The sequence below is a fragment of the Otolemur garnettii genome, unplaced genomic scaffold (assembly GCF_000181295.1).
Source record: "Otolemur garnettii isolate 467f Iridium unplaced genomic scaffold, OtoGar3 scaffold00116, whole genome shotgun sequence".
Lineage (NCBI taxonomy): Eukaryota > Metazoa > Chordata > Mammalia > Primates > Galagidae > Otolemur > Otolemur garnettii.
This window is the reverse complement of record NW_003852511.1, coordinates 3,432,209-3,456,245: the sequence shown is the minus strand read 5'-3', so window position 1 is coordinate 3,456,245 and position 24,037 is coordinate 3,432,209. Positions and strand designations below refer to the sequence as shown.

Below are 24,037 nucleotides of genomic sequence, written 5' to 3'. Positions count from 1 at the left end.
TCAACTGGCCATAACTTCTGTTAAACACCTCCTTAAGTGGACGCGTGTCTTTGTTTTGAGGCTTTCAGTTGGAAGAGTGTAAATTATTAGTTATTTTTAACCTTAAGCCTTTAATTGTTTTTCCTATTTAAAACCTGTTGTTCTTTATCAAATGTTTTTTATGGAAAGACTTATTCAGGATGTGCAGACCTTCATAGAAAACCTTGGACCTGACTGCGCGGCAAACATCGTCATAGAAAAGTAAGTATGTGGATTATTTTCTGTGTCTTGATGTAATAGATGTTTAAAATTTAACATGACAGACATTCTGTATTTGTTAAACCTAGTAAATGTTTACTAGTGATATATATTGAATGAGCTTTCAGAAGTAATGATAGAAACGAATCTTTTAGTATTTACTAAAATTTTATAAATTTACAAAACTTTTAGTGCAAAGTCCAGCATAAATGAAAAAGCGACCTATGGAGAAAAATCCCTTGTTCCTCTTCTTTCTTGCGAAGAAAGCGCAAACACTTTACTTCTTATACTTTTTTTTGGTGTAAAATTTAACATGCAATTAAAATTCACCATTTAACCAGTCAGTTAGGTTTTGGTTTTTTTAAAAACCACTTTATTGAACTATGATTGATGCATAAAAAGCTTTACATTCTAACGGAAAGCTCGATTTGTTTGGGGATAGACCCTTAAATTTTTGATTTCTGGGATAATACCATTCTTATCTAACCTCTGAATTAATTTTCTTAGAACATGTCAGGTAGCTTTTTTTTTTCCAAGTTTTTCCTCCCCCCCCCCACAGCTTTCAAAATTTCGTGTGTGTTTATAAAGAAGATGAAAGTAGTGTTGTTATTCCCGCAGATTTTCGAATTAGAGCCACAGATGATTGGTGGGTGTAGTTACCACAAAGTTTTTCTTGTTCTGAAAGTCCTAGCTATGTTTTAAGTCATCTGGCATTCTTCATTAAATATATACATTTTGTCATTAATTGTTTTAAATTTATTTTTTTGTTTTTTGGGTTGGTTAAGTGTAGGAATGAAAGTGAAATTTTGTAGTTGGCGACTGCCAAATACTTTGATTGCTACTGGATAGTAGCGTCATTCTTCAGTTAATGCGATGTTTATTCATATAAGCATCACTTCATAAAGATATATATAACCTGTGTAAACATCACAGCTATAATGAAATGTGGAAATCTTTATCAGTTTCACTTGATTTATCTTTCCACATCCGGATGCTAAAGACACCGGGGTGTTCAGAGCACACAGTGCTCCTGGCCTCGGCCCCTCACTGAGATGGAGGAAGCACAGTGTTGCCCCTGGGTGGACAGAGGGGTCTGTGGTCCTCTTTCAGAAAGAGTTTCAGGGCCTATGATCTGCTTTGTCCACAAATATTATGTGTGCATTGTTTTTCCAGAAATTTGGATGAATTTGTGCTCGTACATTTTTTCTGAACAAACACTCCTTTTAACATATTCATTTGTAACATTTTATCTTGAACTAAAAAGTTATTGACATTAAGTATGAACCTATCTAATTTTAAAAATTTTTGGAAGGTTTTGATATTTTTTATGATATAAACTTATGTTTGGTATCATCTTTCTATTTTGAAAACATATTAACATAGTTTAATATTTTTTAGTACTAAAAGAGAAGACCACTATGTGAGAATTTGTGCTATAAAATTCCTATGTTTGTTAGATGGCTCAAATATGTCCCACAAGTTGTTTATGGAAGATCTTGCAATCAAGCTGTTTGATAAAGTAAGCATGTTTTATTTTACTTTGAATGATCTTTGTTTTTAACAAGTCCCAAGTCCAGTATTTGTTCTTTATCTTACCAGCATGTGTATTTCTAAATATTTTTTACCAGGGGAAAACATGAAGTTTATGTTCTGTATTTTTAGTTAAATCCTGGTTAGTGATTGCCCTTGAATTGATTAAAATCAAACTTGAATTGTTTGATTTTAGAGAATAGTATTTTTCTGCTATCATCTAAACTTCATTCTGTGGATTTCCCAGTTCCAGTCAAAACCAGTTTTATTTAAAGTGCTAGATCCATACATTGTTTTATATAAAAATGGGATAAAAAGGTAAAAATTAGAAGGTGACATAATGTTAAGAATTGATGGTGCTTGAGAGTCCCTGAAAGATTATCTCAGGATTTGCTTCTAAGTTAATATATTATTGTATTTAGATATAGATTCATGATGTGAAAATTTCTTATTCATTTAGATAAAAATAATCCAACAGAATGAAGTTTAGATGGTGTTAGAAAAATACTGTTCTCTAAAATCAAACTTGAATTGGGTGATTATGAACCAGGATTTAACTAACTGGGTCTTCTTGGACCCTGCTGAAGAACAGGCTTACTAAATCTAGGGAGAAGACAGAAAAGGGATACAGCCAAGTCTGTGCCCTTTTAATTTTTAAATGACACATAGAATTTGAAGCTGAGATAGTTGGGAGTGTTTGGTCTGCTTTCTAACTTGGTTCGAACACTTGGATGTCAACAGAACCCACTTAACTCGCTGTCTTAAAATAGGCGTGTTCATGTACATTTGTTTATTTGAAGGTAGCAGATCAGCTTTATTGTGTGAAACCTAGGAAGTGTTTATTATGCAGTAGTTTCCTCCTCTACACTCTGACTTGGGGAAGACAGTCCAGAGGAAATAATACTTGATTGGATTTCTAAAGAATTAGTGGAATTTGAAGTGGTGGGAGCTGAGTAGTCTATGAAGTAGAACAAAAATACGTGCTGTAATGTGTGTTTAGCTATTCAGTAGGGGGTCCAGGAGGGCCTGTCTCATCAGGGGACATTTGGGAGGTAGAAGGAAACCAGGAGAAAAGGCTTTTGGGGGGGGAGGGCAAGTGAAGAAACCGCTGCCCGGAGGACAAGCATGCTGCCGATTGGCCGTTAGGTCTCCTGTCATTGGTCTCCCCAACAAAAGGCATTTCAGTGAAAACAGGAATTGAGTGTGTGGAGACAGTGAGTACAGGCATCTGTGGAGTTTACTGTGAAAAAGAAGGAATAGTAGACGGGAATGGCCCCAGGAAGGGGAATAGAGTTAAGGAAGGGGGTTTAAAGATGAAGGATAATCAGAGCAGGTTTGTGTGCCAGAGGAGATGATCCAGTGAAGAGGGGAAATGATCATGATGGACATGCTGGCAGTGATCACACAGGCAAAATCTGTTACTATCACAGCCTCTAGGACAGCTATTAACAAAAACAAAATAGCAAGTACTAGTGAGGAAGTAAAGAAACTGGAACCCTCCCATGTTGCTGGTAGGAGAATAAAATGGTGCAGCTGCTTTGGAAAACAGACTTAAAAGGTCAGAAGCTTGTCTAGCACAGTAATTGTTAAAGTGCCTTCTCTGGACCAGCAGCATCAGCATTCTGGGAACTTGTTCGAAATGCATATTCTCAGGCTCTACCCGTTAGTCTATGGAATGAGAAACTCAGTGTTATAAGATGATTCTGGAGCCGATAGTTTAGAAACTAGATGCCTAGCAGGCCCAGCTGCAGCTGGAACACCTATCCTTAGTGAAGTCAGTTGTGGTGGATGATTTTTCCTTTCTTCAGCAGTGCCTGGCAACTTGAAGTGAGGATCAGAGAACTTACGGGCCCTGGGTTGGTTCAGAAGTGGGGGATATGCACATGGCTTTGAGGGAAAAGAACTGACTGTGCTCTGGAGTATACGTTTAGCATATGTATTTAACCATATGAGCTTCAGGAGGCTCCTGAGACTAGGAGGAAAAGGAAGGTATTTGTGAATAAAGGAGCACATTGTGTGGAACCAGTAAATGGACAGAAGATTTTGCGTTGAAAGATGAACTTTCACGTGAGGACGGTGACTTGTTAAGGTCCTAATGGCAGCTTAGTTGATGCGAAGATACACCTTCAGACCGCACGAGCGATTCACCCTAGTGATTCCATTTTTAGTAGCCTTGAGCTTGACCAGTATGTGAGAAAACATGAATACTCCCATATCAAAAGAAAACTTCCCCAAAGAAATAATGATGATAGAGATTATAAGATTTTAATCATTGTCAGGAGTCATTAAAATCTATATTAATGTAGTTCTTGTCATGAGATTTTACACATGCTCAAAAGCAGAGAGTGAGATGGAAGCATAAAAATCATTGGGAAGATACATATGAGGATCATTATGCAAAAATGATTTTTAGAAGTGGTGACTGACTGACTAACTTTTATAGCTTTAAGACATTTGAAAATGTTAAGACACTCCTCGGTGTGATCTGGCTTCACAGCTAAAGCACTGATAGTCAACGGTAACAAGAGCAAACCTTGTAGTCGGCTGGCCACAGGCGGCACAGACCTTAGAAGCCAGGGCCAGCTCCCTGCTGGTGTGGACGGCTTAGAGCTGCCCTGCCCTTCTGCTTAGGGACAGCATTGCAGCTGTCCACGTTCTGGAGTGGCTGCTGTCGTGGTGGCATTTGCATCTAATGCTGATAATGTTATTCCAGATCCTAATAAGACAAAGCAGCTGAAAACGAGAAATCCCTGCGTGGAGCGTGGTGGTAAATGTCAGATCTCTGTCTCTCCTTGCCCCGTGACTCCACATCTCCCAGTTCTGTGGTCCTTTTTCTAATTTTAAAAGTAGATTAAGTTGAAAGCAACTAAGGTCAGTGTTTCAAAAGGAGATTTTAAAGTGCCATTTCTTGTTTTTCTTATCTTCCCAACTGCTATTTGGAGGACAAAATGTCCCTGTACCCAATTGAAGCCTTTTCTGCCTTTGAAGTTGTCATCAATTTTGTTTGCATTAATATAATTCCCTCCTCTCTTCCTTACAGGATGAATTGGTGTCCAAGTCCAAAATTAGCTACTATGTGAATTCTCTACAACACAGAGTGAAAAACCGGATATGGCAGACTCTGCTTGTACTTTTCCCTAGATTTGATCAGGTATAAAGTTTATTATGTTTGTTTGTACCTTATAAGCATAACATTTGATATGAGTAAACTATTTTATAGAAACTGCCATGTACTTTAAAATTGAAAAGGTAATCTATTTAAAATCTATGCTTTGGCTCTTAAAAATGAAAGTTTTTTTTTTTTTTTTAATTAGAGAATACCATGACCATATTATGTGTTATAGAAATTAAAAGCTGGTTACATGGGCTTCATTTTTCCATTTGCCATTTAAACTATTTAAAGTCATATATGCCATTTGATTAGAAAATACACATACATCCCGTTTTCCATAGCTAAGTTATTTTAGAGTGTTATCGTGTTGAATTATCCATACCATAGAAACCAGGAAAATTGGCATCATTTGGGGTAGGGTTATTGTTTCCCGTGGTGGAGTTTTTTTCCCCTTATTTTGTGAATAGTGTGGCCACACAAACCAGCAAGGCAAAGTCTCTTACAACAGAGTCTCTTCATCCAGTCACCTTTTCTTCTCGTCCCTGAGGAGGGAAGAATAGTTGAGTGGCCTGTCTGATTTCTCTAGCGTCTTCATGTGTTACTCCTGTTAAAGAAGCTAGTTCCCTGCGGAAGCGAGGGTACATGACTCACGCAATTTAAAAAAAAATTAAATGCAAAAAAATTTCCGCATGGTGGAAAGTTTGCTACTCTCCTTCCCACCCTCTACAGTCTTATGAATAATCTGTGATAGAGAAACATCTGAGTAACAGTGTAAGTGTGTAAGTGACACATTAAAGAGGAACACCCTACAGAGTTGCTTCTGGGGAGTGGTGGGTGTGGGTATGTGGTGAGGGCTGCTGGTTTTTATCACGAGTCTTTTAACACATTGACTGCCACAAACAGTCAATGTTTGTTTTTTGTAGGAAGACAAAAATCTTTTTCCTTGGGACCCACGTGGCTCCCAAGGTACCCAAGCTACAGAGACGTGTAGGTTATATATGCTTCGCAAGGCCCTGGGCACAAAACTAGCATGCATTAAATACAACTTGCGTGGCAGTTAATGTTAATATGATTTTTCCTAAAAATACAGTATATATTATATTCATTAAACATAAAAAGGTATTAAAAAAGGAAACATTTTTGAAATGCTTTACTGGGTTACTGAGAGCCTTTTTTCTTGGAATGGAGGTCTCCCTTAAGAAGGGTAACATTGAGAGGGTGGGAAACATCTGAGCTGGTGGACCTATATGGAGGGACAATAGTAGCCCATCTGTGATAGAGTGGCCGCTGCTAAGAGTTTTAAACTACTGAGTTTGATGGTTTTGTTTACAATAGTCTTTCAAGACAGGCCATAAATATTCTCATTTTATCTGTAAGCACCACAGTTCAAGCAGATTAGGTGACCTACTAACAAAACTAGTGAATGGTAGAGATGGAATTCACAATCAAGTCTCACTGTAAAGTTCACACTCCACCTTACAACACAGTCTCAGTTTCTGCCTGCCCCTCTCAGATTTTGTTTCTCTCCTACTGGCTTCAGCCTCTGCGCCATCTTTTGTTCCAAGTTTTAAGCCCCAGTGTCTTGGCAGATCTTGACTTAAATCTGTGTTCTGCCACTTACTAAGTATGTGACTTTGGGAAAGTTAGTTGACTTTTCTGAATCTTTTCCTTTCCCTGTAAAATTATGGATGATACTGACCTCTTCCTCATGGAACTGATACCCACGTATATTATAAAGAGCTCAGTGCAGCACTTCATCACTATATTTAAATCAACAGATTTTGGTCTTTGCCTGGAGAGTTGTAGATTTGATAAATTGCTTATAATAAAAACATTAAGCTGGTTTTTAAATGGGGGCTATTTTATTAAATTAACAGTTTAATTTGTGAATTTTATTTTTCTCAGAACTTCTTGACTGGAATTATTGACAGGATTTTCCAGGCTGGTTTCATCAGCAATCAAGCATCTGTAAAATACTTTGTAGAATGGATTATTATATTGATTCTTCATAAATTCCCTCAATTTCTTCCAAAGTTCTGGGATTGTTTTTCTTATGTAAGTAAAGGACATTTTTCATATTTTTCTAAGTTAGGAAATGATTTTGACCTGGCTGGGAGATTATTTCACTCTAGGATTTGTTTTCGACTCTCAATTGCTTTAATGTCTTGACACTATAAGGTATTTTGAAAGCTCTAAATTAAGTAAGGAGATAAATACCTGGCATTCATCTTGAATAAAATAAATATGTATAGGCTCAGCACCCATTGCATAATGGTTATGGCTCCAGCCACATGTACTGAGGTGGGTGGGTTCAAACCTGGCCCAGGGCCAGCTAAACAACGACAACTACAATAAAAAAGCTGGGCGTTGTGGCAGGTGCCTATAGTCCCAGCTACTTGGGGATCTGAGGCAAGAGAATCACTTAAGCCCTAGAGTTTGAGGTTGCTGTGAGCTGTGGTATCACGGCACTCTACCAACAGCAACAAAGCGAGACTCTCTCTCAAAAAATAATAATAATAGGGAGGGAGCAAGATGGCAACCAAGTAATAGCTTCTTTGCACCTGGGCACAGTGAGATTGGAGAGAGAAGACTCCAGGCATCTCTGGCTTGTGGGCTCTGCCCAGAAACATCCCTTTGGGGACACAGGGAGATAGCCAGAGACTTCTGGACCCCAGGAGGACAAAAGCAGTGGAGAAGTAGCAAGTGGTTGCGTTCGTTCGGTCTGAGGCTGTGGCTACCGCAGCTGTAACTGAAACAGCAGCAAGATGCAAACAGGGGGGCCTTCCCTGTAGATTGTTTTGTTCTTTTGGACTTGGGCACTTGGTTGAACTACCTTGGGAGAACTTGGGCAAGAGTGTGGATGACTTCTAGCATTGTCTAGATGCAAAAATTCTCAACAAAATCCTAGCCAATAGATTACAGCTTATCATCAAAAAAGTCATACATCATGATCAAGTAGGTTTCATCCCAGGGATGCAAGGCTGTTTTAAGATACTCAAGTCCATAAACATTATTTACTATATCAATAGGAGCAAAAACAAAGACCATATCATCCTCTCAATAGATGTAGAAAAAGCATTTGATAAAATTCAGCATCTTTTTCTAATTAGAACACTGAAGAATATAGACATAGGTGGCACATTTCTTAAACTGATCGAAGCTATCTATGACAAACTCACAGCTAATACTGTACTGAATGGAGTAAAACTGAAAGCTTTCCAGTTAGAACTGGAACCAGACAAGGTTGTCCTCTATCACCGTTACTATTCAGCATAGTGCTGGAACTTCGAGGTGACACAATTAGGCAAGACAAGGAAATAAAGGGCATCCAAATGGAGCAGAGGAGGTCAAACTCCCCTCTTTGCTGAGATATGATCCTATACTTACAAAGAGTCAACCACAAGACTCCTGGAAGTCATCAAAAAATACAGTAATGTCTCAGGATATAAAATCAGTGTCCACAAGTCAGTAGCCTTTGTATACGCCAATAACAGCCAAGATGAGAGGCTAATTAAGGATATAACTCCTTTCACCATAGCTTCAAAGAAAATGAAATAGCTAGGAATATACCTAACAAAAGGGGCGAAGGACCTCTATAAAGAAAATTACGAAACCCTAAGAAAAATAGCAGAGGATATTAACAAATGGAAGGACATAGCATGCTCATGGCTGGGAAGAATCAACATTGTTAAAATGTCTATACTTCCCAAAGCAGTCTACCTATTCAGTGCCTTTCCTATTACAATACCAACATCATACCTTCAAGACTTGGAAAAAATAATTCTTCATTTTGTATGGAACCAGTCTTTGATAAGCCACACAAAAACATAGACTGGGGGAAAGACTCCCTGCTCAATAAGTGGTGCTGGGAGAACTGGATATCCACATGTAAAAGACTGAAACTGGACCCACACCTTTCTCCAGTCACAAAAATTGGTTTAAGATGGATAAAAGATGTAAATTTAAGGCATGAAATGATAAAAATCCTCAAAGCATAGGAAAAACACTGGAAGATATTGGCCTGGGGAAAGACTTTATGAAGAAGACTTCAGTGGCAGTTGCAACAACAACAAAAATAAACAAATGGGACTTAATTAAACTGAAAAGCTTCTGTCCAGCTAAGGAGACAAGAACCAAAGCAAATAGACAACCTACACTATGGGAAAGGATATTTGCATGTTTTGGATCAGACAAAAGCTTGATAACTAGGGTCTATAGAGAACTCAAATTAATCCATATGAAAAAAACCCAACAATTGGGTGGCACCTGTGGTTCAGTGGGTAGGACGCCAGCCCCATATATTTAGGGTAGCGGGTTCGAACCTGGCCCCGGCCAAACTGCCGCTACTCGGGAGGCTGAGGCAAGAAAATCCCTTAAGCCCAGGAGTTGGAGGTTGCTGTGAGCTGTGACACAATGGCACTCTACCAAGGGCGATAAAGTGAGACTGTGTCTCTTAAAAAAAAAAGCCAACAATCTTATGTATCAATGGGCAAGAGAGATGAATAGAACCTTCTCTAAAGAAGACAAATGGCTAGCAAACACATGAAAAAGTGCCCATTGTCCCTAATTATTAGAGAAATGCAAATCAAAACCATCTGAGATACCGTCTAACCCCAGCAACAATGACCCACATCACAAAGTCTCAAAGTGGCAGATGCTGGCATGGATGTGGAGAGAAAGGAACATTTTTACACTGCTGGTGGGACTGCAAACTAATACAACCCTTTTGGAAGGAAGTATGTAGAATCCTCAAAGAACTCAAGCTAGACCTCCCTTTTGATTCTGCAATCCCGTTAGTGGGCATCTACCCAAAAGGAAAAAAATCCTTTTACCATAAGGTCACTTGCGCTAGACTATTTGTTACAGCTCAATTTATAATTGCCAAAATATGGAAACAGCCTAAATGCCCACTGACCCAGGAATGGATTAACAAGCTCTGGTATACATATACCATGGAATACTATTCAACCATTAAAAAGATGGAGACTTTACATCCTTTGTATTAACCTGGATGGAAGTGGAACATATTATTCTTAGTAAAGCATCACAAGAATGGAGAAGCATGAACCCTATGTACTCAATTTTGATATAAGGACAATTAATGACCTAGTACATGATGGGGACTGAGGGAGGGGGAGAGCAGAGAAAGAGAGAAGGAGGGAGGGGGCGGGGAAAAGTAAGAGCAGAGAGAGGGAAGGAGAGAGGGGTGGGAGAAGGAAGAGCAGAGAGAGAAGGAGAGAGGGTGTGGGGTCTCAGTGTGTGACACACCTTTTGGGAGCAAAACACAATTGTAAGAGGGACTTTACCTAACAAATGCAATCAGTGTAACCTGGTTTCTTGTACCCCCAGTGAATCCCCAACAATAAAAAAAAATATGGATAATAACAAAATATTTTGATTAATTAAATAATAGTAATAAATAATGTCAAAATAAATAATTTTTTAAGAGAAATAGGTGCTTGCTATATTCTTATTTACTAAGCAATGTCTTTGTTTGATCTTAGAAATATAAATGATGACGAATTAAATGTATTCCTTACATTAGAAAGAAAAAAAGTAGGCCGCACCTGTGGCTCAAAGGAGTAGGGCGCCGGCCCCATATTGCCAGAGGTGGCGGGTTCAAACACAGCCCTGGCCAGAAACTGCCCCCCCCCCCAAAAAAAGAAAAAAAGCCTTTTAGTAGGGAAATTTTGCATGTACCCGAAGTGGAAGGAAGGGAACCCTGTCGCCCAGTGAAGACAGATACCAGCTCATGTCCATTCCTGTTTCATCTCTACCCATTTCCAGTTCTCCCTGTCTCAGTATGTCTTACAACTTGAAAGTCATTCATCAACTGTCAAGATTAGTGACAGTTTATCATCGCAGGCTTCCTGACAAATACCAAATTGTTTCTAAGCATCAGTTCTCAATATGGCCTTGAATGTTTTATTTTTGGCTCCCAGATTCCCTTTCCTTTCTTAATAAATGATCTTCTATTTTGTTTAAAAACAGAGGTGCCTTCCTCACAGTGTTCTTTTCCTGATTCTTCCCTTTCTATTTCGGGGGAGGAAATCCTTAGGCTTTTTTCACATCTGTCCCTGTCACCTTACTTGTACCTCCTTTGGGATTGCATTCTCTGAATTCTTCATTCTTATCCTGTGGACATGTCCTTCCCCAGTCATCGTCCTAGTGTCTTCTCTTTACTGTTACACTTTGAGAATGTAAGATCGATGCCTGCCTTACGTGCCATGGTCTGCCCCATTTTCCAATGATAAAGGGAGGATTTCACCTGCAGCTGCAGTTTGCTCCTCCTCCATGCCCCTGTCATTTCAGGTGTCTTGGTCCACGCTGTTGTCCACTGCAGTGGTCTCCTCCTCACTGGGTCACCTGCGCCGTCTCTTCCCTCTGTTTCAAGCTCTTCTCTACACCAAAGGCAGAGCAGGTTTTCCACAGTGAATGTCTGAATGGGTTATTATCCCACTTGCCTAGAACAGTGTTCTCAGGACCAAGAACCACCTCCTAGGTTCTCAGGACCAGGACCCACCTGTGAGCCTTGTGAGACCTTTGTGTGTCGCGTTGGTACTTCTCAGCTGTGGGCACACTGATTTCTCAGTTTTCTGCTGCTAGAGCTCGCTAAAGCTAGTAGTGTGACCTGCAGTGTTGTGTAATTCTCATGATTTATGTGCTGACGGGGCCTGGCTGAGCAGCTTTCCATAGTGTCTGCTGGAGCTGGGACTTCCAAGTAGCTCAGCTGCTGTGGCAGGAACAGCTCTGGTGGCCAGGTACGTCTCACTCCGGTCTCCCGTGGGGGGGCTGGACCTCTTTATAAGGTGGCCCAGAGCTCCAAGTGTAAGCCCTGCAGGTGCTGGTGCAGCTTCTGGGGGCGTCATGCTCGCCGTGTCTCCTTGGCCCAGCAAATCCCATGACCTCCCATGTGAGGGGCCTGGTTCCCAGGGCCACCCACTGTAACCGGTACCACACTGACCTTTGTCATCTTCCCTGCTCATCCCCAGGCCTAGGCTGTCAGGCCCTAGGTCACTGTCTCTTCCTTCAGGTGTCAGTTCACGCAGCATTCTTCAAGAAAGCCAACCTCCCTGAGTATGGGGATCCCCTTGTTTTGGGTTTCATAGCACGTAAATATGACACTCGTTAGATTTTTAATCTGATTAGATTTTTGTCTTTCCTCCTGAGCTGGTTCTGTGTTCCATGACAGAAGGAGCTGTATCTGTCATTGCTTTCCTGTCACCTAGAAGGCACTCAGTAACTATTAGTTAAATAAAACAATCATCTGATTTCCCCTTGACGTTTCTAAACTGGTCTTCCTGCCTGGAGTCTCTTCCTTTCCAGTCTCTCTGGCATCCTTCACTTCATTATCATAAAAGTGATATGTTATTCCATATCACTATTGCTGGGAATGTTTGCAGATAACAGTTTAACACCCCAGTACAGCTTTTCACCATAGCTTTTTAAGTCTTCTACAATACGGTTCCATTCAACTTTTGAGCCACAGTTCTGTCACTGCTCCCCTGTGTCCACTCCTCCTCCAGGCGAGTCCTGCCTACCCTGAAGGCCTGGCCTTCTCTGAAGTGACCATGTTCTTGGCTCCATCATTTCAGTCCCTGGGTATGGGAAGGAGTCTTGATTCTATGACCCCTGCAGACACCAAAATTTGCAGACGCTCAAGCCCTTTATATAGGAAGGCATCACATTTGCTTATAACCTACGCATATCCCTCTGTATATTTTAATCACTAGATTACTTATAAAGCCTAATACAGTGTAAATAGTTGTTATACTTTATTTTTTAGTTTGTATTTTTTACTGTTGTGTTGTTAAGTTTTTTTCTCAAATATTTTTAATCCAGGGTTGGTTGAATCTGCCTGTGCAGAACCAGCGGATAAATGAGGGCTTGGTGTCCTTGATACACGTGTATAGTTAGAGTTTATGTTACCTGACGAGCGTTGTGTGCGTTGACCTCTGGCTGTGGGCAGACACTTTGCATTCTCTGCTTCCCATCCCACATCCTCACCCAGCTCTGGGCTGCTGCTGGGAGAAGCTGCCTCAGCCTTGATTGAGTATTTGTTTGTCTTGATTCTTTTTTCAGGGTGAAGAAAATCTTAAAACAAGTATTTGTACGTTTTTATCAGTTTTGTCACATTTGGACATCATTACTCAGAATATTCCAGAAAAGGTGAGTTTAAGGTATTTGTAAATTTGACAGTTTTATATATTTTTACCAGTTTTTTTTTTTTTTTAAATAGACAGCATTCAGTTTCTCCCCTTCCCTTCCACGCCCTACTCCTATACCTGGGTTAGATACAAATGTCCGATACGGTATTACCCACTTGGACATTGAGTTATGCTTGAGTACACACCAAATTTATGGACAAATCAGTGGGTAGTTTTTGTTGACATAAATGATTCTTAATTTTATGAAGCGTTCACTTAGGAGTCTTTAGGACTTGACTTAGTGCATTCCTTAACTGAATGGTAGTTAATAAATGCTTGTGCAAAGAAACTTATAGTCAGAGTATTAAAACATGTTAGGTAATTGAAGATAATATGAAATGCTGTCATCATTTGGAGTGTAAATTACAGAAAGTTCATCCTTCTGAGGTTTACAGCAATTTCCTTTGTGGGTTATTACACAGATAAGCAGAAATCTTAGCTAATTGTGATTAATCACTGTGGCAACTACAAAGAATTGAGGAGAACCTGCCAGTGAGATTTAGAATAAGATTCTATAGTATTGCATTTACAGAGAAGACTATTGATAAGATTGTAAATTCTAGGAGAAAACTTAATATGTGAAATAAGTGTTTGTGTTGAAAAGCGACATAAAAATAAAGGGGAAAATTTTTTCCTAGGATTTGTCAAAGTTGTCTAGTTTTACAACAGTGGTATATATTTTTCCTTAATCTATTTAATTCTAAGACCTTTCTCCCCGCCACATGTTAACCTCTAAAATCATAGATCTTAAATTGACGGTGTCTTACCGTGTATGTCAGCCAGATGGCAGTGTTACAGGGAAACTTGTACTCACACCTCCTCTGTAAAGTCAGGAAAGCTGCTGCACCAGATAACATCAAAAGTTATCTTTCTACTTTAAATATGCATAGGAAAGAGGTTTGCTTATGATCTTTTGAGAAAGGTAAAACAGACCTAACCCTGTCTTGTAGCAGGGTAGATAGTGGCCTAGAAATAGTTTAGGCACGTTTTGCAAATGGATTCACATTAGAAGATCTGTTGTGAGATCTGGTATAAATAACATGTTGTTTCTACATTAAGCCCCTTTTTGTACTTACTATTATAGATGTATTTTTTATTTTCAAAGCCCCCAAATCCAACATTGATTAGTATATTAGAATAATCTGAAAAATAAAATCTGAATGGACATATATATACCTAAGAAAAGGCGAAATGGTTTACTTTGTAAACTCATTTACAGTTTATAAAGCTCATTGTTACTTAACTAGATGTGGGTGGTGTTGGTTGTTAAGATTTTTTAGGAGCAGGAGGGGAGTAGCGGCTCATGTACAGACTCTCATCCTATCACTCTGGGAGGCCAAAGTGGGTAGATTGCTAGAGCTCAGGAGTTCAAGACCACCCTGAGCAAAAGTGAGACCCTGTCTCTACAAAAAATAGAAAAATTAGCCAGGCATTATTGCAGTGCTTGTAGTTCCAGCTACTCGGGAGGCTGAGGCAGGAGATCACTTGAACCCAAAAGTTTGAGGTTGCTGTGAGCTCTGATGCCACTGCACTGTAGCTTGGGTGACAGAATGAGGCTCGTTCTCAATCATAAAAAGAGATTTCTTAGAAACCATCATTTAAGACTTCCCATGTTCTTCGAAGTGTGTTGCCTAACCTGTATATGGGATCTAACTAAGAAGTGAGAGATTCTGAACTATTGTAAAACAAGGTAGAGGTCAGAGTACTAAGTGTTCTATAGAAGCAAAAAGAAAAGGAAAAAAAACCTTTCTGAATTATGTTCATAATTATATGTTGTCTTGGCTGCTTGTTCAGTGTATAGTCTGCAGCAAAGTAAAATGAGAAGAACATGAGAGCTGAGGAGAAGTTTTCATACTGATGTAAGTGGAAGAGTCATTTAAGTCTTAAAAGCCTCAGCCAAGCAATTACTGGGAGGACCAACATTTTTGAGTGTAGGGTCCATGGAAGGACTGTACTCTCCATAGGGAATTACATGGGTATTTTCTCATTTGTAAGTAATATTATACCTAGTTCCTGTGTCTTATTTGTATACTTTTGTTGTTGTTCACACACTCGCAAATGAAATGAGTACAAGTTCAAAGAATTATCCCTTCTTTTTCAGAAACTGATTCTGAAGCAAGCCCTTGTTACCATTCTGCAGTGGTGCTTCAGTCACAATTTCAGTGTCCGACTGTACGCTTTAGTTGCTCTGAAGAAAACCTGGAACATGTGTAAAGCGTTGTGCGTTGAGGAGTTTGACGCCTTGACTTCCATTATCGAATCCAGTCTCCACCAAGTGGAAAGCATGCACGGAGCAGGGTGAGCCGCCTTCCCGCCACTACTCGTCAGGACCACTTCCCTGTTCACTGCTTTTACCTTTATCTCCAATCCTTGGTTTTTCCAATAATTTTTACATCCTTTTAGACATTGTTTCTCTTCAGTGTAGCCAAATGTCCCCCTCCTGTATTGTTAGAAGAATGCTGAGGAAGCAGCTCGATGTGATTAAAGACGTGCTCTTGTTGTGCCTGGATTTTTCCCGATCCCCCAAGAGTTAGTCCGAGACACACTCCGATGCAAAGATCATGAGGCAAGCTTTATTCAAGCCTGGGCCTGGACTCTCCTGGTGAGCACACCGAGGAAGAGCCTCCCTCTGGAGGTGCAAACAGTTTTTTATAGGGTACAGAAAACAAGAAGGGGAGGGGTAAAGTACGGGTACAATTTTGATTGGTTGCTAGTGGCATGGATAGATTACAGGTTAGGCATTAGCTCGTGATTGGGCTTTACACCATGGGGTGGTGCTGTCTTTGGGATGGGTGGGGGGACGTTATGCTGGCTCATTGCACCCAAGATGGTGGAGGTGGCTGTCATTAAAATGGCGTCGGCTGGGCCCCCACACTCTTACCCTCTCCCCTGCTCTGATTAAAGCTGAAGGCCTTTTTTTTTTTTCTTTTTGAGATGGACTCTCACTCTCTTGCCCTCTGTAGAGCGCTGGGGTGTCACAGCTCACAGCAACCTCAAACTCTTGGACTTAAGGGATTCTCTTGCCTGAGCCTCCCAAGTAGCTGGGACTACAGGCATCCGGCTATTTTTAGAGACGGGGTCTCACTCTGACTAGGGCTGGTCTCCAAGCTATGAGGTGAGGCAATCCACCCACCTCAGACTCCCAAGTGCTGGGATTACAGGCATGAGCTACCATGCCCAGCCTGAAGGCCTTTTTCTGAGAGCACTTTTCTGTTTCCCGAAGTCTTACACAGAAGCTGAATACCAAGCAAGTGAAATGGCCGGGGTGAGGGAGGAGTGTGTGGCCCTGTGTTCTGGAAAGCCCCGTGGTGGTTCTGACCTATACTCCTTTCCCTCATCCCTGTCACAGCACAGAGGCAGGTGGCAGTGTCCTCGGCATTTCTTGCTTATCTGACCTTGTCTCTTTGTCTCTGAGGTGGGAGCTGTTTTCTGTTTTTAAATTTTTTTTTTTTTGAGACAGAGTCTCATTAATATCGCCCTCTGTAGAGTCCTGTGGCATCACAGCTCACAGCAATCTCAAACTCTTGAGCTTAAGCGATTCTGTTGCCTCAGCCTCCCAAGTAGCTGGGACTACAGGTACCCACCATAATGCCCAGCTATTTTTTTTTTTTTAATTGCAGTTGTCATTGTTATTTAGCTGGTCTGGGCTGGGTTCAAACCCGCCAGCCTTGGTATATGTGGCTGGTGCCATAACGACTGTGCTATGGGTGCCCCATTTTTAAATTATTGTCATTGATTATTGCCTCCATTAATGTAGGGATCTTTATAATTTCAGAGACCCAGACAGTATCAGTCAACATAAAGATTTTCTTTAGACGCTCATAACGCACCCACTGACTTAATTCACACAAACAGATAAAGGCTGGGAGCAGCATGATAGGCAGATGAAACTCTTCACACGACCAGTAACTTGTACATGAGACTCTGCTGGGACCACCAAGTTAGCACATGGTACAGATAAGGTTGCGTATGAGTCATTAGGTAGCTTCACGTAGAGCTGGGGTGGCATCCTTGTAACCCTTTAACTAACCTCTTAACTTTTTTTTTTTTTTTTTGAGACAGAGCCTCAAGCTCTCCCCCTGGGTAGAGTACTGTGGCATCACAGCTCACAGCAACCTCCAACTCCTGGGCTCAAGCGAGTCTCCTGCCTCAGCCTCCCAAGTAGCTGGGACCATAGTTGCCCACCACAATGCCTGGCTGTTTTTTTTTTGGTTGCAGCTGACATTGTTGTTTGGCAGGCCCAGGCTGGATTCGAACCTGCTATTTTAGGTGTATGTGGCTGGCGCATTAGCCACTTGAGCCACAGGCGCTGAGCCAACCTCTTAGCTTTTGATGCGTTTCTTGAAAAGAGGTATTTGGGCAGTGAAGTTGGTAAGGGAGGTTTTAGGGGCTCTAAAGAAAGATACTCAATACATGTAAGTATTAAAATACGGTTACATGAGATAAAACATGGAACGGGGAATAGAAGGACCAAAGGAGCGGTGGGTGGGGAGCTGGGTAATGGACGAAGGACACGGCAGAGGCAGGCATGGCCTCCTGGGTGTCACTGTGCAGAGTTCTCTGAACGGCCTCTCAGTGCTGGGCCCAGCAGGCGCTGAGGAGAGAAGTTGTTAGGTCCTGTGGCATCACCTAAGATCCCTGCCTTTCCAGGGATAATACGGGAACTAGAAATTCTGGTCTTTTTAAGTGATCTTAAATGTCTCATTTCTTCTTGGTCTATGGGTGTGTGTGTATCTATCATCTCTTAACGTTTGGTGAATACGTTTGGACAGTAATATTTTTCAGGATCGCATTTGCATTATCTTGTACTTACCCAAACTCAAGCTATAAAACTCGTTCCTGAGCATATTTAATATATAACATAGTGAACTCATTTTGGTATTTTAGTAGAACACAGTGTGGTGTCTACCTGTTTGTGTTAGATGGTTAGAGATGAGTTAACCCGTAGGATAAAGATGATCCATAGACTTTCAGGCTTTCCTTAGTGGAAGGAAGTGTGAAAGAATTTTCATTACAATTTCCCATGCAGGTAGGCATTCGTGGGTTTATAGTTTTCTCTGTGATTGGAGCGTGATTGGTTGGTATGGAGATATCTTAGCTGGTTGTTGATCATGTTCTGTTTTTTGGTAGCTGTGTTTTGATCTCCAAAAACAATTGGCTCATTTTTTTTTGCATATTATAATATTCCCATTACTAGTTTTTTCTGGATTAATACAGGGGTATGTATGATTAGGTTACATTGTTTGCATTCCTTAGGTTAAGTCTGAGTTGTAGTTGAGTCCTTCACCTAGGAGGTGTGCTACCTTATACCGAGAGCTTACTGTGCCCTCCCTCTTCCTGTGTCACTCCTTCCTCCTCCCGTCTCCCCCTCCCCTCCTTTAATTTAATTGTGGTTTTTTCTCCTGTGGGCCTGTACTTGTTCATCTACGAGTTTCATACCAGTATTGAGTACGTTGGATGCTTGCTTGGCTCATATTTTTTATTAGGTAATAAAATACCCGTGTAAGAAATAACTTGTCCTTTTTATTAATAAATCCTAGTACCAGGTAGGAGATAACCACTATTCCGAATAAGGAACCCTGTGAGCATTAGGCCCCCTCTGTTCTTTGAACACACGGCTCCTTAACATTTTGTGCCAAGCCGGGTTAAGTGCTGGGGGGTTAGCGATAGGCCAGGTGGAGAAGGGTCTGTGTTTACAGGGCTCACGGTCAAGTGAGAATAGACATCAGGTCCTCATACATATTTTTAGAAAAGCTTTAAAAGACAGTACTAATATGAAACCAATATATAATCACTCACACTTTCATATGAAAGATAAAACACAAATATAGTCCAGGATGAAGGAGGGAGGGGAGAGGAGAGGAAAAGGATGGGTAGAGGGAGGGTAATCGGAGGGACATGTCAAATCTATTAAGAGTAGAGTATAGGCTCGGCGCCTATAGCTCAACTGGCTAAGGCGCCAGCCACGTACACCTAAGGTGGCGGGTTCGAATCCCCAGCCCGGACCCGCCAAACAACAATGACGGCTGCAACCAAAAAATAGCCGGGTGTTGTGGCGGGCACCTGTGGTCCCAGCTACTTGGGAGGCAGAGGCAAGAGACTCGCTTGAGCCCAGGAGTTGGAGGTTGCTGTGAGCTGTAATGCCATGGCACTCTACCCAGGGAGATAGCTTGAGGCTCTGTCTCAAAAAAAAAAAGAGTAGAGTATAAATGTCTTAACACAATTAAGTGAGGTGAAGGCTCTGTTAACGAGTTTGATGTATTCTAAATTGTTTATAAAATCAGCACCTTGTAACCCAAAATGCATTGATGTATACAGTTACGATTTAATACAAAACTTAAAAAAATAAAAAAATTTAAAAGAAGTCATAGAAAAATCAAAGATTGTAATGAAAAACTATTCAGTCCAGGTAGTTTAGGGAAGGCCTTTCTACGTAAGATAATATTTATGTTAAAATCTAAAGAACGAATAGGAATTAGGCAAATAAGAGTGAAGGAGAGAGACCTTAGGGCAGAAGAAGCCGCGGTTGGGAGAGAGAACTGCAGTGGATGAGGGAGGGGGCAGAGGAGCAGCCCGGATTGGGTTTGTATCAGGTGAATTAGGAAGCTGGTGATGCGTTAACATGAGAAGGAGGCCAGTGCCGTGGCTCACCCCTGTAATCCTAGAGTTCAAGACTAGCCTGAGCAAAAAGCAAGACCCCTGTCTCTACTAAAAATAGAAAAACCGAGGCAAGAGAATCATGTGAGCCCAAGAGTTGGAGGTTGCTGTGAGCTATGACACCCTGGCATTCAACCTAGGGCAACAGCTTAAGACTCTGTCTCAAAACAAACAAACAAACAAAGAAAAGTCATCCATATTGCTTTTGCATTTTTAAAAGTGAAAAGAGAAGATCAGAGATAGGCAGGAGAGAATGGGAGAGAAACTGTGATTTAGATTAGGACGAGTTTAGAAGGACAGACAGGTGGACAGTTTAGGGTAAAGTAAAACAAAAGCCTAAAGTCCTTGCAGCATTTAGCAGAACTATTTCAGGAGTATAGTTAGTCAGGACAGAAACCAAATTAGAATAGATCTAAGACTGCATTGGACGGTATGTTAGCGTTGTTACATCAGTGCGGTAGATTCACTGATGTCTGTCATACTATTTTCTTACTCAAATATTTAAAAAATTGCATGGCTTTAATTTTTTTTTTGTAATGAGTGAGGATTCCAATTTGTACAGAAAATTCTCTCTTGGGGAGTACAGTAGTTAGTAAGAGAGCTTCTATGCTGTTTTGGTGACAGTTGTTTTTAAGTAATATTCATGTTTAAGAAATTGAACGGTGCAGAAAGGCTTCTATCTCTTTGCTCCTTCCTCCCTCCCTCCACCAAAGGTGAAACCCCGGTAAATTGGGTTTTCTTTTAATAGTTCCCTGATACTCCATTGTACAGCTGGGCCTTAAGTTTTCTCACAAGTCCCCCACTAGTTAAGTTTTTAGTTTTTTAAGATTAGATATGACAGTCCTTTGGGATAGGCTGAAGGAGAGGCTAGCCTAGAGAAGTCGGGGAGACAGCAGAATCCAAGGATGGGATGGACACTGCCTGCTGCATTGGAGGAGCAGCTCCTGCAGTGAAGGGAGAAAGGGGACAGGGATGTCATTTGTACAACCTCCCCTGCTTGTAACAGTGTGCTTATATGATGGTAAGAACCATGAACATATTTACTATGATGACGTGTGAACTGGTAAGGAGGTGGCGTGCCAGTGATGCGTGCTGTGTGGCCGCCTGCTGGGGAGTGCGGGGGTGGGGGGTGCCAGGAAGAAGCGGGTGGGAACTTAGGAGTGAAGAGGATAACCTTGGGCAGAGCAGGAGAATCTTCATGCTGGGAAAATGTCTTGAAATTGCTACTTTGTTTTCGGGTTGATGGTCGTGAATTATAAACTAAAACCTGCCTGTCATGTCGCAAAATTTTTATCCTTTTTTGCCTTTTAAGACTCGACAACACGTGCTAAAAATTTAAAACTGCTCATGTAAAATTTGATTCATGAAAAGTAGGTTCGGTTTGGCTGTGTTGTGCGTCTTGAGAGTAGAAAAAGTGGCTGTTTAAAAATGGTTTTCTCTCCTGGGAAGTAGACTTTAGGGTTCTATTTTTAAAAAACCAAGACTGTTTTCATCGTTGTCAGTGACGGCCGTCTTTTACTGTCATCAAGTTTACTTAGCACAGGCCTAAAGTCCCTCACACTCCTGACCCTCTACTGCAGGCGTCACTCATTTCCTTTTAATGTCAGAACAGATCAGGGTAGGTAGTTGACACTCCACTGCAGGCATCCTCAAACTATGGCCCGCGGGCCACATGCAGCCCGCCTAGGACATTGTTTTTGCCACCACTGCCTGTCCTGCTTAGCAGCTGATTCATCCTGGGGCCCTCAATCTGGCCCTCCAACAGTTTAAGGGACAGTGAACTGATCCCCTGTTTAAAAAGTTTGAGGACCCCTGCTCTACTGGGTGGGTGCCTGTGCTTAAAGCTGGGAGACCTGGGTTTTATTCTTGTTGAATAAGTGGGTTTTGTGTGACTTTGAAATAGTTACTTGATTTCTCTGTTTATCTTTGCATCCCATCTCAAAAGGTGAAATCTGGTAAGTTTAAAGTATATTGATCTTAGAGATATGTGTATGTAAACCTTAGGATAAAGTAGATGAAATTTTTTATTCCTTTTAAATTTCACAGTAGCTCTCTAAGATTTCTAATTTGTTTTTGCTAAAAGTAAAGTTATTTCATCCTGTATCTTTAATCCTTAGGAATGCCAAGAAGAACTGGCAGCGCATCCAGGAGCATTTCTTCTTTGCGACGTTTCACCCCCTGAAGGATTATTGTCTGGAGGTGAGCGGAGAGTATCATTTGAAATTCTCCCTTGTAGCTTTCATCTTGATGCTTTCTCTCTGCCATGGTAGTTGAAGGGTTATGAGCAGGGTAAATTATTTTCCTGCTTACAAACATGACCTTAACCTTTTAAATTTCTAAGTTTGACTTTGTTGCTTTCTGCAGATGACTTGCTTGCGTTTCACTGGTAGGCAGTTGAAATTGGCTAGTCATTTTCATTTTTATTTCTCAGGCAGTGTCTGGCTTGTAAACAATGGAAGGGAGTATTTAACTCTAAACAGACATCTGTTCTGACATTAAAAGGAAAAGAGTGAGAACATTTGTGCAGGTGAGATTTTATTGCACTGAAGCCCATTGTTAATGAAAGAACAAAAAGATACACGCTTTTTAAAACGGCATTTTTTTAGGTTCTGGCTAATGAAATTTGTATAGCAAATGACGTCCCACCTCCCTGCTTGTAGCACTGTGCTTATGTAATCTTAAGAACCATGAACATACTTAATTATGATTGCTATGTGAACTGGTTCAGTTTGTAAAATTATTGTGATTTGCATAAATTCAATCATTTTCTCCCTTTTTCAACTGTGGCTGCAATTGATCTGCCCTTGAATTTAAGACATTTGATGTAGGAATTGTAAGTATCAGTGATACTGGCCTCTATGTACGTGGGCACTTTCTTTGGTGGATTAATAATAAGCTGGCCTTTAAAGAAGTGGATCTGTATACGGTTAACATATGCGTCATAGACCATTAATGTGTATTTTCTGCTGCTTCTCTGCACATGTTACTAAGAAATTCTCAAATATTTTAACGTGCTCCTTCTGTGTTCCTTAGTGCCCGGAGTGCTCTGTCCGCCTCCTCTCTGCTGGACTCCTTTAATAACCTAGTGCTAAGTCAGCCTTTCTCTGTGCACTTCTCCAGCAGGAGTAAGTCCTTTGCTTGTCTGTCTCCTCATCCCTGCCTCTGACTGCCGCGCTCTCCTGCATTTATGTTTCAGTCTCCAGTAATGAGAGGAATCAGAATGACCTGTGAGACTTGAGAGTGGAAGTTCAGGAACTGTGTGTCTCTTCATGTATTTGGAGCTATAGACTTAGTGCCCACTTAATATCTAGTTGCAGTCATTTGTGTCACTTTATCATTCTAAAAGCTTTATGAAACTTTCATGAAGACATGCTTACTGTTGTGAGGTGATCATTCCATTTTTACTGTTGTGAGGTTACCATTCCATTTTTAAATTGTCTGTTACTTGAGCTTCTGCTTATGTTTCTTGTCACTGGATTTTTTGTTTGTTTGTTTGTTTCAGTTTTCTTGTAGCAGATAAGAAAAGGAGAAGAGGATGGTGTGATGGCTGTTTACAGTGCTGTCACACTGCAGTTCACAAAACCCTTGCCTGTGCTCTCTTAATCTGGTTTTATCCTCTTTTACAAATGTGAAAGGTGAAGCCGAGAAAGGCTAAATGGCTTGCCTGGAGCCACACAGCTAAATTACGTAGTCAGATCAGAATTCAAATTCCGAATTTATCTATTGGCAGTGAGAATAAAAGTTTTGCCATCAGATGAGCTTGAATTTGAGTGCCTGTAGAGGTTTTGGTTATCAGTAAATTGCAATGTTAGAACTAATTAGTTCTAAAACACTTGTTACTAAGAGCACACTGGTTTACTGCATGCAGTTAGAAGTACTAGAATAGAAGATCTTCTGCTGTCAGAGATCCCTTAAATAAGTCTCCAAATTACTTAGAGAAGATGAGAAATATATATAAATAAGTTCCTATAAGATACAAATGAAAATGTGTTAGTTGATCGAATATGGTAGTTTGGGAGAATACATAGTAAAGTCGTGCTTTAAACATGCTATCATATATTTCTTTGTTAAAGGGAAAAAATTAGATTTTATAATTCTCTTTTCAGACCATATTTTACATCCTTCCACGCCTCTCAGGCCTCATTGACGATGAATGGATCACCATTGATAAATTTACCAAATTCACTGACATTCCTGTAGATGCAGGATTTCAGTGGTACCTTTCTGAAACTCAGCTTTGTCAGCTAAAGCCAGGGGATTGGTCTCAGGAGGACATAGGTAAAAAGAATTTACT

At 40.7% G+C, this 24,037-nt stretch overlaps 1 protein-coding gene across 1 annotated transcript in view; it reads left to right on the top strand.

Moving 5' to 3' along the window:
- TARBP1 (TAR (HIV-1) RNA binding protein 1) overlaps positions 1-24,037 on the top strand; it is a 78,305-nt gene that overhangs the window by 47,645 nt on the left and 6,623 nt on the right. Inside the window, exons 19-26 of the mRNA XM_012809919.2 lie at positions 169-240; positions 1,636-1,756; positions 4,808-4,918; positions 6,785-6,934; positions 12,962-13,048; positions 15,188-15,384; positions 21,861-21,942; positions 23,850-24,021. Coding sequence (XP_012665373.1) covers positions 169-240; positions 1,636-1,756; positions 4,808-4,918; positions 6,785-6,934; positions 12,962-13,048; positions 15,188-15,384; positions 21,861-21,942; positions 23,850-24,021 — 992 coding nt within the window. The remainder of the gene's footprint in view (positions 1-168; positions 241-1,635; positions 1,757-4,807; positions 4,919-6,784; positions 6,935-12,961; positions 13,049-15,187; positions 15,385-21,860; positions 21,943-23,849; positions 24,022-24,037) is intronic.